The sequence below is a fragment of the Electrona antarctica genome (genome assembly GCF_951216825.1).
Source record: "Electrona antarctica genome assembly, chromosome: 13".
NCBI classification, from domain to species: Eukaryota; Metazoa; Chordata; class Actinopteri; order Myctophiformes; family Myctophidae; genus Electrona; species Electrona antarctica.
In genome coordinates, this window is record NC_136794.1 from 34,141,415 (window position 1) to 34,155,729 (window position 14,315).

Below are 14,315 nucleotides of genomic sequence, written 5' to 3' on the forward strand. Positions count from 1 at the left end.
AGCTCCCTGCACATTCCCACAGCATTATTGTAATCCCCCCTGGACTCATTGAGTGCGTGGCAGCGTTCCAGGCTGCGCTGTGTGCACAGCCTATTGTCCATCCTCGTATAGCGGAAACGCTCCGAACAAAAGATAATCACACACAGTCGCACAGTCGGACAGAAACCTCCTATCTCCATGCATATATTCTAACAACACCCTAGCAACACCCTACTTTAACCCATTTAGGCCTGACGTCGAAATAAAAAAAAGTTCGCTCTGAAAGAATATATATTCAAAGATTTGTGCCGCATTCTTACGATTTTTCAAAAATAGCAGACCTACAAGCTTGTAGATCTGCTATTTTTCAATAGATAAAGTATAACATAATGCTTAGTTAAAACACCAAAAGGGGTTCCCGCCCAAAATGGGTTAATATCAAGGCCCATCATTTGTTCTACATTTGAGCCGCAGACCACCATCTGATGAGATTTGGCATCGCAGATATTTTGCTGTCGTTGGATGATTTCGTCCACAATTCCATGCTGTATTGATGTTGGTACCATAGGAGAGATAACTGGCAATTCTTCTACATTCTCTATTGTGTAAGACTCCTTGTAAATGAAGTAATGCAGACGACTAACAATCATTTACACTCTAAAGAGTTAAATGGTCCATTTAGTTTCCAACTTGCCATCATTTAGCTGGGGACCACGTGGAACCCCCTCAAGGACCACTGGTCGTCCCCGGACCACTGGTTCAAGCTGGGGACCACGTGGAACCCCCTCAAGGACCACTGGTCGTCCCCGGACCACTGGTTCAGAACCATCATTTAGCTGGGGACCACGTGGAACCCCCTCAAGGACCACTGGTCGTCCCCGGACCACTGGTTCAGAACCATCATTTAGCTGGGGACCACGTGGAACCCCCTCAAGGACCACTGGTCGTCCCCGGACCACTGGTTCAGAACCATCGTCAGGCAAACGCATCAGAAGTATCAGATCTGCTAACTCGATCTTATCGGTCTGCTACTTTTGCTGTTTTTGAATCTGAATCGTGAAAACTAACCGTTTGGACATATGACGTTTCCGCCTGACAGGCATACTATAGTGGAGGAGCGGGGCAGAACAATGCTTCTGAATAATGCAATAGTTTCAACAGTCCTGGACCTGAGATGAAGAGTTATAGGTCATGAAAAGCCGATGTATTAATTTAGACGACGTTATTAGCGTGGAGACTTCTGCCCACGGGAGGGGTTTTGTTGGGGGGGAATGGTGTGGGGTAAACCCAGGCATTCATTTCAAATAAAAGGCTGATACATCGGCCATTGTTTGACTTTTATTACGGCTCCGTTGTCAGAGATTATAGAGATCTTTATCCACTCATCCACTTATTCTCTCCTTTTTTGAGCTTTTTACCCCCTTTGAATCGCAATTTAGTCGTTATGAACCCTGCTGACCAAAGGGAGGCAGTAAAGAGACCAGGATTACTTCATGTTTTTGTGAGGGTACCTACTACCTATACCCTAGGTGACACAGGGAGAAGAGGCAAATTGAATTTGCATGTTCTCTTGCAAACTGAATTATATGAGATTTATTCTCATAATGTTCTGCGGATTGGTTCCTGTACGCTTCACCTTACCCGAGGAAAGTGAAAAGAACAAAGCGCTTAAATTGAAACATTTTATTATCAAATACAGTCAGTGAGTATTCTCTGGGGTTTAAAGGAGTGGAAAAAAGGCTATTACCACAAACGTATAGCTCAAAATCCCATATCAGCAGTAATTTGTCAGAGGAGAAAATTCAAGCTCGCTGTATAAGTGCAGTGCTATTTCATTCAACGCTATTTGGAATCTTAACTTGAAACGTGTGAGACGGTCATTAGCGACATTGAAAAGTTGTGCACCCCCCCCCCCCCCCCCCCCGCCTGCCTGAAAGCCAGAGCTTCAAATGGCCATCCTTTTGAGATGCAAATGAACCTTATTTCTGAATATAAAAATAGATTAAGGTCTTTCTTAAAACTGTAAGCTCCTATAATGAAATGGATAGACACGGCGGGACTCTCATAATCTCCGAATGTGAAATGTTCTCCAACCAAGCTTTAATTTGACATTCCTATACAAGTATTCATACGTCTGTCTGTGCCTATATACACAGAATGAAAGTGACGGATTCAGAGAAGGCTTTTTGAAATGGCCTGGGATTTACAGTCCTGATTTACTTTGTCCTCCCCTGGCGGTGTGTCCTCTCTCTGTCCGTTGTCCTTGGTTGAGACACGCAACACATTTGTTGTCGCTGGTGGACAGAACCCTTATATCTCTGGTTATCCGTATTTCAACTTTTGGATGTTTCCCCCCCGCATACAGTTGGAGGCCATCGATATTGTCCTTTTCTTTTTGCTGAGGTTTGCGTGATCTGCGCAAAAGGACAGTTAACCCATTTTGGGCGGGAACCCCTTTTGGTGTTTTAAACATGTTATAATTTAGCTATTGAAAAATAGCAGATCTACAAGCTCATAGCGCGCGACCGAGTGGCGCGCTACGAGCTTGTAGGTCTGCTATTTTTTTAAAATCGTGAAAATATTTATTTCAGAAAACTGGAGGATTTTTTTAAATTTTGAGGTCAGGCCTAAATGGGTCAAATGATAAGGGACAATATCGGTGGCACCCAACTGTATATCTCTGGTTATCCGTATTTCAACTTTTGGATGTTTCCCCCCCGAATACATTAACGGCAGAGTAAATACATAAATAATCCTCCCACTGCCAGCTTTTATTTATTCGTATTTTTCCCCTTACCTTTAAAGTAGTCACAGAATATTTGTCTCCACTACAATCGAGCCGTTGCTAGTAGTAACAGAGCCTTTATCTGCTTATATAGTATGTATATGTATATGTATGTATATGTATGTATATGCTACATACAGCATGTAGCATGCTGGTCGACATACCCCGACAATGATATATTTGTATTTGTCTGCGGACCCCCTATCAGAACATGTTTTGTGCAAGGGAAGGGAAGATTTGTGTTAAATATATAAAAAAGAAAAGAAAAGAATATGCACAAGCTGAAGTGGCACCCTGTGAGCTGGTATATCTGCTATCTTTGAATAGCTAACTTCTCAAGAAGTTTTAAAAGCAAGTGCTCGCGTAATTTAACTCATATTTCACTTGTAGTGGAGTAATTATTTGACTAGGAATAATCTTAATCTTAATCTTAATTTGACTAGTACTGTGGTTCAGTACTTTGTCCACCACTGTAATTTCCCATCGATCACAGTCCACCAGCTGTGCCAAATGCATGTCCATCAAACTGTCCATCAAACTGTCCACTATGTCCGTCTGTCCGCAGTCCATCAAACTGTCCACTATGTTCGTCTGTCTGCAGTCCATCAAACTGTCCACTGGCACTATCTCAGTCTGTCTGCAGTCCATCAAACTGTCCACTGGCACTATCTCAGTCTATCTGCAGTCCAACAAAATGTCTTCAACTTCACAGGTCCGGAGTCTTGTCTGTTCCGTGGGTCTGTTTTCACAGTGTTTTGGCCATTTCCTTCTAATCAAGCAGCAACGTACCTTGCTTAACGTCTTAAATAACTTAGTATAGTTTTCCACCGTTAACTCATTAATAACTGTCACCATTTTGCGCAATATCGGCAAACCCTGGCGACAGTAATTTTCTTAAGTAAGTTTCTCGCAATAGTCCAGCCTTTCTTTCATTTTGACCAGGCGCTTTCGACCACCCCTATAGTCTGCACCCCCTAAACCCTTGTGCATTAAGCCGGGCCTGACTGGGGGTGCTCAGGGGGTCCCCTGAAATGAAAGACGTTCATGCGAACCACATGCTATAGGCAGCATTTCCACGGGGGGCAGCAGCAGCAGCAGAGGCGTCGCAGTGGGTTCTTCCTCTTGTAGCGCGCCGCCAGACGGAACTTCTCTCCCGAAATCTGCACGTAGTCCTGGGTGCGCTCCACGTTGCTCTGGATGTGGTCGATGTGAGCGCCCTGCTCCTCCACCATCATGAAGATGTCCTGGAACAGGTCCCGCAGGTCCTTCATGTTGCTCTCCAGGTTCAGCAGCTCCTGCCATGCATGGGGGAGAGGAGGGGACGTGCGTGAGTGGTGGGAGGCAACTAAGGGTTATGGTGCATTCACACGGGCAGATGCAAAGATACAGGATACCGTCTACCATTCATTGTCAATGGAAGCCAGCGATGTGAAGCTACAAAGCACTCCAACGTTTGTAGCTGCTGCAAAAGCTACAAAGCTACAAATTGAAGTTGAGCTGAGTTCAACTTCCAGAAACAAAGCTACAAAGCTTGCAGCTACAAAACTGTAGCTGCAACTATGTTTTTTTCTCGATCTCCCGCCTCTGCACTTCCAACACACATCTCTACGGACGCATGCTTGATGACGTCAACGACCGTGTGAGCAACAGATTTTACAAAACGACAATGCGACAAAGCCAGGCATTGCACCCCTCAAAAACAAAAAACAGATACAAAAAATAAAGAGCGAGAGTGTTTACTTTGTGGCGTTGTTCGATCTCAGACAGCTGTGAGCGCGTTATCCTGGCGTCGTTCAGGAGATTCTCGTTGAACACCTCCCATTTTCCCGTGGCCACCATTTCGTCCACCTCGTCCTCGGTGACGTCACGTCCCAATACCTCCAGCTGTCTGATGATGAAGTGTTTACAGCGGTCCTGCTTGGTCATCAGGCCTTCGTTGTAGCGACGCATTACCTATAGAACACAGACATAGACATTTCACCTATACTGTATGTCACTGAACTCCCGATCTATAGGCTGGTGTCTGGAACGTTCAAAATGCCTGAACAAGTCAAATGATTGAAACTCGTAACTTGTGGTTGAAACTCTAAAAGATTTAGAAAACAAACCAGCGCCATTGTTCTTGTGAGGCATCATGTGTGTTGGTATTTGTGAAATATGTGCGATATCATATGCACAAGGTTTGACCCACACCCTCCACATGTACACAAAGTATAAGCTGTGATATCATATGCACAAGGTTTGACCCACATGTACACAAAGTATAAGCTGTGATAGCATATGCACAAGGTTTGACCCACAAGGTTTGACCCACACCCTCCACATGTACACAAAGTATAAGCTGTGATATCATATGCACAAGGTTTGATCCACACCCTCCACATGTACACAAAGCTGTGTAAGCATAATACTGGCATTTTCTTGCAGACTCGAGGATAACAGGATGTGACTGTTGAAGCACAACTGTCATCATGTCTGTTAGAACGTTTGAACGATTTATATTCATCCCTATACCTGCCCTGTCCTACTTCTGTATCAGTCATCATGACTCGCATGTCTCTCTGTCACATACTGTATCGGAATATATTCTCTGTGCGTTCTTTAAACTTAAACCCTAGTTGACCCGGGTACCCCAAACAACATGTGTGGGGATATGTTGGGGATGATTACACCTGCGTGTGCAGTCTCAATATTTGTAAAATAATTGGCCTATAAGTGCTATTTTGGCTCCAGAAATAGCTTTCATGGTTTAGCATTCAGACCTGTTGAAAGTGTCATCCCTAGTCAAAAAATCCTATAGGATTTAAAAAAATTGTAATAGGATCCTATAAGATTTCAAAAATCCTATTAGAATCTTATAGGACTTTCCAAAGTTCCAATAGAATCCTATAGGATTATGAACATTTTCAAATGTTCCAATAGAATTTCTATATGATTATGAAGTTCCTATGATGTTGTATAGGTCCGGGTAGCACAGTCGAGCTCTCACCTTTTGGACCACAATATCATTGGTTCGATCCCGGGCACCGCCAACTCAGTGTATGAGCACCACTTGGGTGCCGTATGTGTAAGAAGATCCTATTGGATTGGATGCACGTGGGTTAGTGTTAGCATTACTGTTGGTACCTGTTGAAAGTGGCGGTGCAGCGCTGCGTGCTGCGAGCGCTGGATGCGCGTGTTGACCGCGGCCGGCCCCAGCTTGTCCTCGGTGCTCTGGGCCGTCTTGGCCAGAGCGTCCAGGCGGCGGTGGAGGCTCTCCGCCTGCAGCTTGATGTCCCGCGTCACGCTGCTCTCCTTCTTCATCACACTGAAGCGACGCATGGTCGCCACCAGAGTCTTCTGCTGCTGGCTGAACTTAAGGACCTGCAGGACACAATACTGTAGTTAGACAATAGACATGTATAGTTAAGGACCTGCAGGACATAATACTGTAGTTAGACAATAGACATGTAGAGTTAAAATACGCATGGTCGCCATCCAGAGTCTTCTGCTGCTGGCTGAACTTAAGGACCTGCAGGACATAATACTGTAGTTACTGTAGACAATAGACATGTATAGTTAAAATACGCATGGTCACTATCAGAGTCTTCTGCTGCTGGCTGAACTGAGGACCTGCATGGGGCAATTGAGTTATACAGTATATAAACTAGATGGCGGACTGCCCCTCTCCAGCTGTTTATTTCAATGGAAGTTGCTCAGTGGCGTTTGAAGCACCTGGAAGAATGCTCTACTTCTTCATTTTTGAGGGGCGCCAGCCCCTCCTATATACAGGTTTAATGTTTGTTTTTAGTTCAATGTTTGTTTTAAAAACGCCATTGACAATGAAGGGAAAATGTACTTCACACGGGTGTGATATTTATTTATTTGGTCACCAAAATTTGGGGCCCAAAATGCGGAAGTGCTAACCTCCATAAACGCTCCCAAATAGGTTCATGAACGAGTGCTCTGTGTCAAACCCTAGCTGCTGTGCGCTCTTTTGGCATGTAATTTGCCCGGCTGCAGTTCCATCTTTGGCCAGTAGTGTGTGGCGGCTTCAACGTTTCCCTGCCGCTCTGGGGGCTTAGTATACAGTATATGCATAGCAGCCATTTAGGAAATGACTCTTCCTACTTCCGGGCCCCTTCCCTACTTCCTTCACAGGTGTTACCAATGATTAAAGTTCTCAACGGGCCCAAAAATTAAGGCCCAACCCTACCCTACCCTAACTGCCCCCCCCCCCCCCCCCAAAAAAAAAAAAAAGAAAAGCCACTAAATGACGGCGAGGCAGCGCCGTGGTTCAAGGTGAAAGTGAGACTTATCGCCGAAATAAATTATTTATGTAACTCACTTTAGTTAGGCTGTTCCATTTCCATCATTCTAATGGATCCCAGGCAGTGGTGGTGACTGGTGACTCGTAAACATGAATAGCAGCTGATCCCTTTAGTTTCCTCTGAAGTGAAGCAGTTATGTCCAAGTATTGTCCCCGTTCGCAAAGTGCAATCATCACTGTTGTGCAACAGTCCCGAACAGAGCGACAATATTATTATATCAACTGCCAACTTGGCTATAATGGCGTGTCTCGAGTCTCTCGACAGCTTACAGATCTGTTTATTTTGGGCACCTATAACGAGGCGCGCCGAAGGACGGCGGTTATAATACTCAGCGTTTTGGAAATCAAATAGCCTGTAACCTAATTGTAGCCTGCAGTGCACTGTAACATTGCCTGGTCATCATACACTACAGAGTTATATCACTTATATGGATCATTTGGTGACTAATGATGTTGATTAATGATTAGGTTATTCGTCGCAGCCAGCTGGGTTAACAAGATAGCTCAGTGCAACATGACGAAAAACTGACGCTTCAGCTATCGTGTGATAATCCGATTGATTTTATAAAACATTTAATTAGCATAATCTTTGGGCCCGGCTCAGCCCGAAAACGTTGGGACGGGTCGTTACCGATCGGGCCAGGTCAGGTTCGGGCAGAGTTTGAGAACTTTACCGATGATAGCCTACTAATTATGGTTCTCAAACTTAATTTGAAGGACCCCCATGACTCTGAGATTGTACAAATAGAACAAAATGGACCCATACCAGCAGTTATCGGCCACTAGTACTAGCAGAAACACCTCTTGCTTTATTTTGGTGTTTTGAAATTAAATGATTTGTTATTGTTAGATCCACAATTTGGATTAACCTAACCAGACACCTAGCCATGTACCGTACCTCGGTATCCAGCTCTGAGATATCATCACGGATCCGCTGCGTCTCTGACAGGAAGTTATCAATGACTGGCTCCTCCTCGAACAAGACGGCCTCCGGTTGCGTGGTGACCACGCCCACCCGTACAGGGTCGTCGTCGAAGGGGCTAGCAGTGCCCTCACTCTCCCCCGCCTCGCTGAACTCCTGCGCCCGCTGCCGCAGCTCGTCCAAACGGTCTCTCATGGCGGACTATAGCTGCTTGTTGTCTCTCTGGACTTAAATGTTTGTGTATGTGTCCTACTCGGGACGCTCGATCCTTAGGGAACTGGTTGGGTCTGTGGGACGATAAGAAATACAATCTGATTATTTACTAATCTAGACTATTGGTAAATGGTGCATTTATATAGCGCTTTTTTTATCCAAAGTGCTTTACATAGATTGCATTACAGTACATTCACCCATTCACACACACATTAATACACCGATGGCGGAGCAAACCATGCAAGGCACCAAACTGCTCATCCGGAGCAATTAGGGGTTCAGAGTCTTGCTCAAGGACACTACTCTTCTCACTAACTCTGGGGGAGCCCGGGATGAAACTGGGATTGAACTGGGAACCTCATGGTTTTCCCTAGGACTTGTGGGAGGACTTCACGGTCGAAGTGGTGACGAGCCAACCAGATTACTGTGGAACCAGGCTATAACCAACCAGGTTCCAGTATGCAAATATGGGGCGAGACATTGCAACAACACTGACAGGGACAAGACTAATATCCACGTAGTGATATTGGTATCGCTATGCGAGGCTAGGTTTTCCCATCCTGCCGCTCTACCGGCCACTCTACCCCTGAGCCCCATTGGCAGTTGCTTTGTTTAACCACTTAAATGTTACTTCAATGTTTTTCAGGCCAATGACCCCTTAGTTGAGGGAGAGATAAAGCAGGGACCCTCCCATTACATAGTGTAATACAATTTTATTGCAGATTAAACCTTTTCATTGATTTCATAGATAGAATCATATACTTGTCATCAGTGTTGAGTTTGATTCATGTCCATGTGTATTGTCAGACATTGAAAAGTTAAAACCCTCAATACTTAATGTAAGATGTGTGTCACTGATTAATTCCCCCCGGAAATAAGAAACAAAGTATATGTCCCTTGTCGGTTCAATAAGGGACACGTCTTTTAGTTTCCAAATAAAGAACGACGATTCCTTATATCAAGTTGCAGTGCAGGCAAACACAGCTGTAGATGAGTGTTCAGTGTACTCTGGCGTGTCCGCAGTGAGTCAACGCTTTATCAAAGTTTGTTTGCAGTGTCATAACCGAAACACGACTCAGGCATAACTGATGAGGCATGTCCGCATTCCGCCAGGGAACGCGGGGTTCTGGGGAGAAAAAATAAAATAAAATAAAGTATTTTTAACTGTATGAAAACAGCAGCAGATGAATGAGCACAAGGTCTGTATGCATGCACCATCGGTTGAAATCAACTTAGGCTGCGGCTTTTTTTCTCCCTTTCCCACGAGAACTCATGTTTGTTTTTGAACCACAGAGTGTTTCCCCCTGTGCGTGCAATCATCTCTGCTCATCTCTGAGATGATCACAACCCTAGGAGAAGTGGCCTTCTCGGGGAATACACGCACGCACGTGCGCACGCACGCACGCACGCACGCACGCACGCACGCACGCACGCACACACGCACACACAAACACACACACAAACACTTTTTGACTGCTGTGTTCAACGGTAAAAGTGTTTTTAAATTGCATACAAGTACATCTCTTGACAACTGCTATTGTCCATATTTCACTGACAACAATCTCATCTCAGTCAGGCTTTGTTTGTATGGGTTTTTTTTCCCATAAAACGATTGCCCTGGTTCATCATATGATCGATGGTGGCGGGCAAAAATACCCGATATGCCAGCTCACAACTCGTCGCATCGTGATGCATCAGATGCTTACAATGACATGCCCACAATAGAATGCATGGCTTTTGATGATTACGTCACATGGCAGCAAAGTCTATGGACTTTAATGTGTTTAGGGCAGTAAAAGACGATGTAAGATGTCATGTGCCCGATATAAATACAGTGGGCGCCCCTCACTTCATACAAGTGTGATTTTGTTTTTGAGGAGCGCTAGCCCCTCCTATACACAGGTTTAATGTTTGTCTTGTCTAGACAAACATTAAAAACGCCATTGACAATGGACAGAGTTTAATGTTTGTTTTGTCTCCAACACAAACATTAAATGCCATTAACATTGAACAGAGTTTAATGTTTGTTTTGTCTGTCACTGAGCAAATCGGCATATGATGTCAGAGGAAAACCTCGGCCAGTAAGGGACCACGATTCTTTTAAACTGCTATTTTGTGATGTTAAATTGATGTCATATATGTGATGTTGGTAAAGCGCCCCTCACTTCACATGGGTGTGATTTTTAAATATTAAACCAATGTAAAAGTATTAACAACACTTTCTTAACAGTACTGGACATACGAGGTTTCCTCCAGCCAGCGACGATATTCTGACATGTAGATGTGCTTTCTGTGAATCCACTGTGACACGTATTTAGAGAGAGAGAGAGAGAGAGAGAGCGCAGAGCGGCCATGATGAAACAAGAGATAGTGTCTGGGATTCCTGTGACTACTCAAGTGTAAATAGCAACAGCATTTCTCTGCAATCAGACTGAAAACGCGAGGAGTTGTCCGCTGTAGGCCCGCTAGGCATTTGCACTGCACACACAGACATCAAAGGAGGCTTGAGCCCCTGCCCGGCTTTTACCCGTCTGTGAAACAACGTTTGCCGACTCCAGACCATGAATGTGCACCATTTACTATGCTGAAAAAAATGCCATACCCGAAGGCAGTATTCAGGAGAATTGCCTTTTTCTAAACTCTCCCGAACCCAGCATTTTGAGATAATGTTTCCTCTGTGTAGAAATCCATGTTGTATGCCGCACAAAGTCACGCGCTATGAGCTTGTATAAATACATTATTGCAAATCTTTGAATATGTATAGGCTATACATGTGTTTTTGAAGCGAACATTTTGAGCTCAAATCTTTGCTTCTGGAGGTCTCTGACACGAAACATTTTCAGATGGGGGTCCGCAACCAAAAACATTATGTCAGAGGTCCTTACATGAAAAAGGTTCGAGGACCACTGCCCTAAGAGGTGGCGGTCCGGACCCCCAACTGAACACCAGTCAAGCAGTGGTCCTCAAACATTTTTGGCTCAGGTCACTCCTGTCAATAATATTTTCATCCGAGGCACCCCTAAATTACATTGTTACATTTATGTCACATTACGTAAACATGTCGATTATGTTCCCCTAAAATACAGCATGTCACGAGGAAAACATCTGCTTCCATTACGACAGATTGAACATAACTTTATATACTTGACATTTAACCACGTCCCAATTCTGGAGGTGAACAATCACCAATAAAATAGCAGATCTATAAGCCCTGGAATTGCTTCACGATACCTTAATAAAGGACAACTTTAGTTTTTTTCAACCAAGGTTCATGTTTTAGGTTCTTATGAGAGAAAGTAAAAGATGAGTGTTAATTATTTTTCATTTGCTGCTTTCTTTTGTTTTAGGGATTTTACTCATTAGCTGTTTTTGACAGGGGGGCGGGGGCATTCGAGCATGGGGCTAAATATGTATTTCTTTTTACAAAATGCGATTTTCTTTTAAATTATTTACTATAGTCCTACTAGACTAGAATTATTTACTATAGTCCCAGATGTAAAATTACATCTGGCCACAAAAGATCACAGGATCTACTGAATGTGAACGTAGCCTACTGGCGGGAAGCCACACTGTGTGTCATATAGGTCAATATGTCAGTTTGACACATTCAGTAGATCCCGTGATCTTTTGTGGCCAGATGTAATTTCTTGAGGTCTAGTAGGACTATAGTAAAAAATAAAACAAGAAATCGCTTTAAAAACTTGTAAATAAATACATATTTAGCCCCATGCTCGAATGCCCCCGCCCCCCTGTCAAAAACAGCTAAAATCCCTAAAACGAAAAAAAATGTACACTCACCTTTTACTTTCTCTAATAACATCCTAAAACATGAACCTTGGTTGAAAAAAACTAAAGTTGTCCTTTAAGCCTTAAGGAACCCTTAAGGCTTAAGGGTTCCACGGCACTGAGAAACCGGTAGCCTATGTGAAGTGAACGTGTTGATTGGTAGCGATGTGTTAATTTGGTGGGAAAAATGGAGCAACTGCAATCTACACCCGATCCAATTACCACCGGATAGGTTTCTGCGTCTGCCATTGACATATAAGCACATATTTTTCTCAGCTTAGGGGTGTGTGTGCTGCATGGTGTAACCATTACAGTCTCTCGGGGGCAGATCTTATGAATATAAAAGTTTCTATTGTTCTCTAAAGCTGTCAACGGCGAAGCGAGAATAATTAGTGGCTGATGTACTCTGAGGTTCTCTCCTCCAGAGCTTATTAAATGAAAAAGACAAACAACAACAACAAATCAGCTCAGTCCTACGGCACCTGTGTGTGCATGCATGCGTGCGTGCAGACACGCGTGTGTTGTGCGTGTGCAGGTGGACATTCGGAGGGCTGTCTCCCACCGTATGTGATGTATTCTCCGCTGTTATGTTGTCAGTGGAATCAGCCTGTCAGACTGTCACAGCAATGTTATGTGATCTGATCTAGGACAGTGGTTCTCAACCTTTTCAGGCCAGGTGTAGCAGATGGCCTCAAAAGTCTAATGTCTCCCCTGGTCCATAGGGAGGGATATCCCTTTGGTCTAGTGGTTAAGATATTGGACTTTCATGCGGGGGACCCAAGTTCGAATCCCGGGTGTTAATCAGGCCATGACCGCCCGAAACAATATTTGAACTGAGGACCCCCACCCTGACAAGCACTTGGAATTGAAAAACAGTTGAGTCATTACATTTTGTTTGACTTTGTCCCACAGATTTATAAAGTGAAAATAGCCCATCTACACACCTCGCGAGTGAGCTTGTAGATCTGCTATTTTCACATGATTTGACAATTAGGTCAATGTTTGACCAGTTAATATAGTTTGTTGATTACTTTTGATGCAGTAATGGTATTTTTTTTGTCTGTTGTTTTTGTACAGACATTAAAAATTACTTTGGACGACCGAAATCACCCCACTGGGGACCCTGACCCACAGGTTGAGAAGCACTGATCTCTACAAAGACACTTACCTTGGTACTGCTAGTGATCTATGTCAGTCAGTATGTTGTAGGGTCTGTGTTCCCACGCAGAGCTGACCAGCATGACACAGCCTCATGGTCCAAATCCATGCACGCGTTTTCTGTCCAACTCCACCACACTCCACCACATCACTTTCCCCCATAGTACTCCGGGTCATACTCCTCCTCCGCCTGGTTATCCATCCATCCGTACCTGCCGGCCGTGTATCGGCTGTGAAGGACAGGTCGTCGTCGTTAGAGGCTCATCGTCGTCATTAAACGACAACTAACGGAATAACGGCTTAACTTAACGCGACTGTACAGACGATGATAATACAATGCTGTTTAAACAAGACTCCGAACCGCAAGAACTTGGATATGAAATCTGAGTCTTCGGATTTTATTTCAAGCTGTGCCACGGTTTTAAGTCCTCTTGTCTAAAATCTTCCAAAATAGGAAAAAAAAACAACTAATAACAGATCTACAAGCTCTCAGCCTGTCACAATGTGACACGTTGTGAGGTTTAGATCTGCTATTCTTAGCTGTTTTTTTCTGACTTCGTTGAATCTCGACTTCAATTTAATTCGAATGAAAGAACAAACTTATCACTAAAACTAAGCCTTTTCAAAAAAATAACAAACAAAAAAATAATTTTAACTAGCAAACCAGCTTTATCACGACTAAAGTGAAAATGAAAACAAAAAGTAAAAAGTAAAGTAACAAAAACAATGGAGAAGATAAACTTTACAAAGCACCTTGCTTCGTTTGCAGAGTTATCAGTTAACAGGACCGGATAACAGTTGACCAGGATATGCACTCGGGAAAAGAAAAGGAAAAACACTTGTGGATGAAAATCTGGTCGAGCCAGTCTGAAGCCCCTCCCCCTTCCTCGTGAAGTGGGCCAGGCCTCTGCCAGTGAGCTGGGAGCTGAGCCAGAGGAACTGCTTGTAAGCAGAGCAGTGCTTTGCTGCCTGTCGGGCAGAAACCTCATATCTCCATTATTTCAACTTTTATTTTGTATTTATTTTTATCCTTCTATAAATTAACGCCCTACTACTTCATCATAGTGGTTCCCAAACCTTTTCGCTCAAGTCCCAAAAGAGAAATCAATACATTTGCGAGGTTGCAGATCTGCTATTTGTATAACTTTTATTTGCACTGTAAT

At 43.8% G+C, this 14,315-nt stretch overlaps 1 protein-coding gene across 1 annotated transcript; it reads right to left on the reverse strand.

Annotated features, from left to right (window-relative positions):
- Positions 1-1,841: 1,841 nt before the first annotated feature.
- On the reverse strand, positions 1,842-13,378 carry stx19 (syntaxin 19). Its single transcript, XM_079517925.1, has 6 exons — positions 13,163-13,378; positions 7,972-8,282; positions 5,891-6,127; positions 4,505-4,717; positions 2,651-4,059; positions 1,842-2,288 (listed from the first exon to the last, which is right to left on the reverse strand). The coding sequence occupies exons 2-5, from the start codon at positions 8,188-8,190 to the stop codon at positions 3,823-3,825; spliced, it is 906 nt and encodes a 301-aa protein (XP_079374051.1). The 5' UTR covers positions 8,191-8,282; positions 13,163-13,378; the 3' UTR covers positions 1,842-2,288; positions 2,651-3,822.
- Between the last annotated feature and the right edge of the window lie 937 nt (positions 13,379-14,315).

Bases quoted from the DNA above. Each gene is read 5' to 3' on its own strand.
- stx19 (XM_079517925.1), bottom strand. From the start codon at position 8,190: ATGAGAGACCGTTTGGACGAGCTGCGGCAGCGGGCGCAGGAGTTCAGC. The intron at 6,128-7,971 runs GTACGGTACATG...TGTGTCCTGCAG, and splicing joins TCTCAGAGCTGGATACCGAG to GTCCTTAAGTTCAGCCAGCA. The intron at 4,060-4,504 runs GTAAACACTCTC...CATGCATGGCAG, and splicing joins AGATCGAACAACGCCACAAA to GAGCTGCTGAACCTGGAGAG.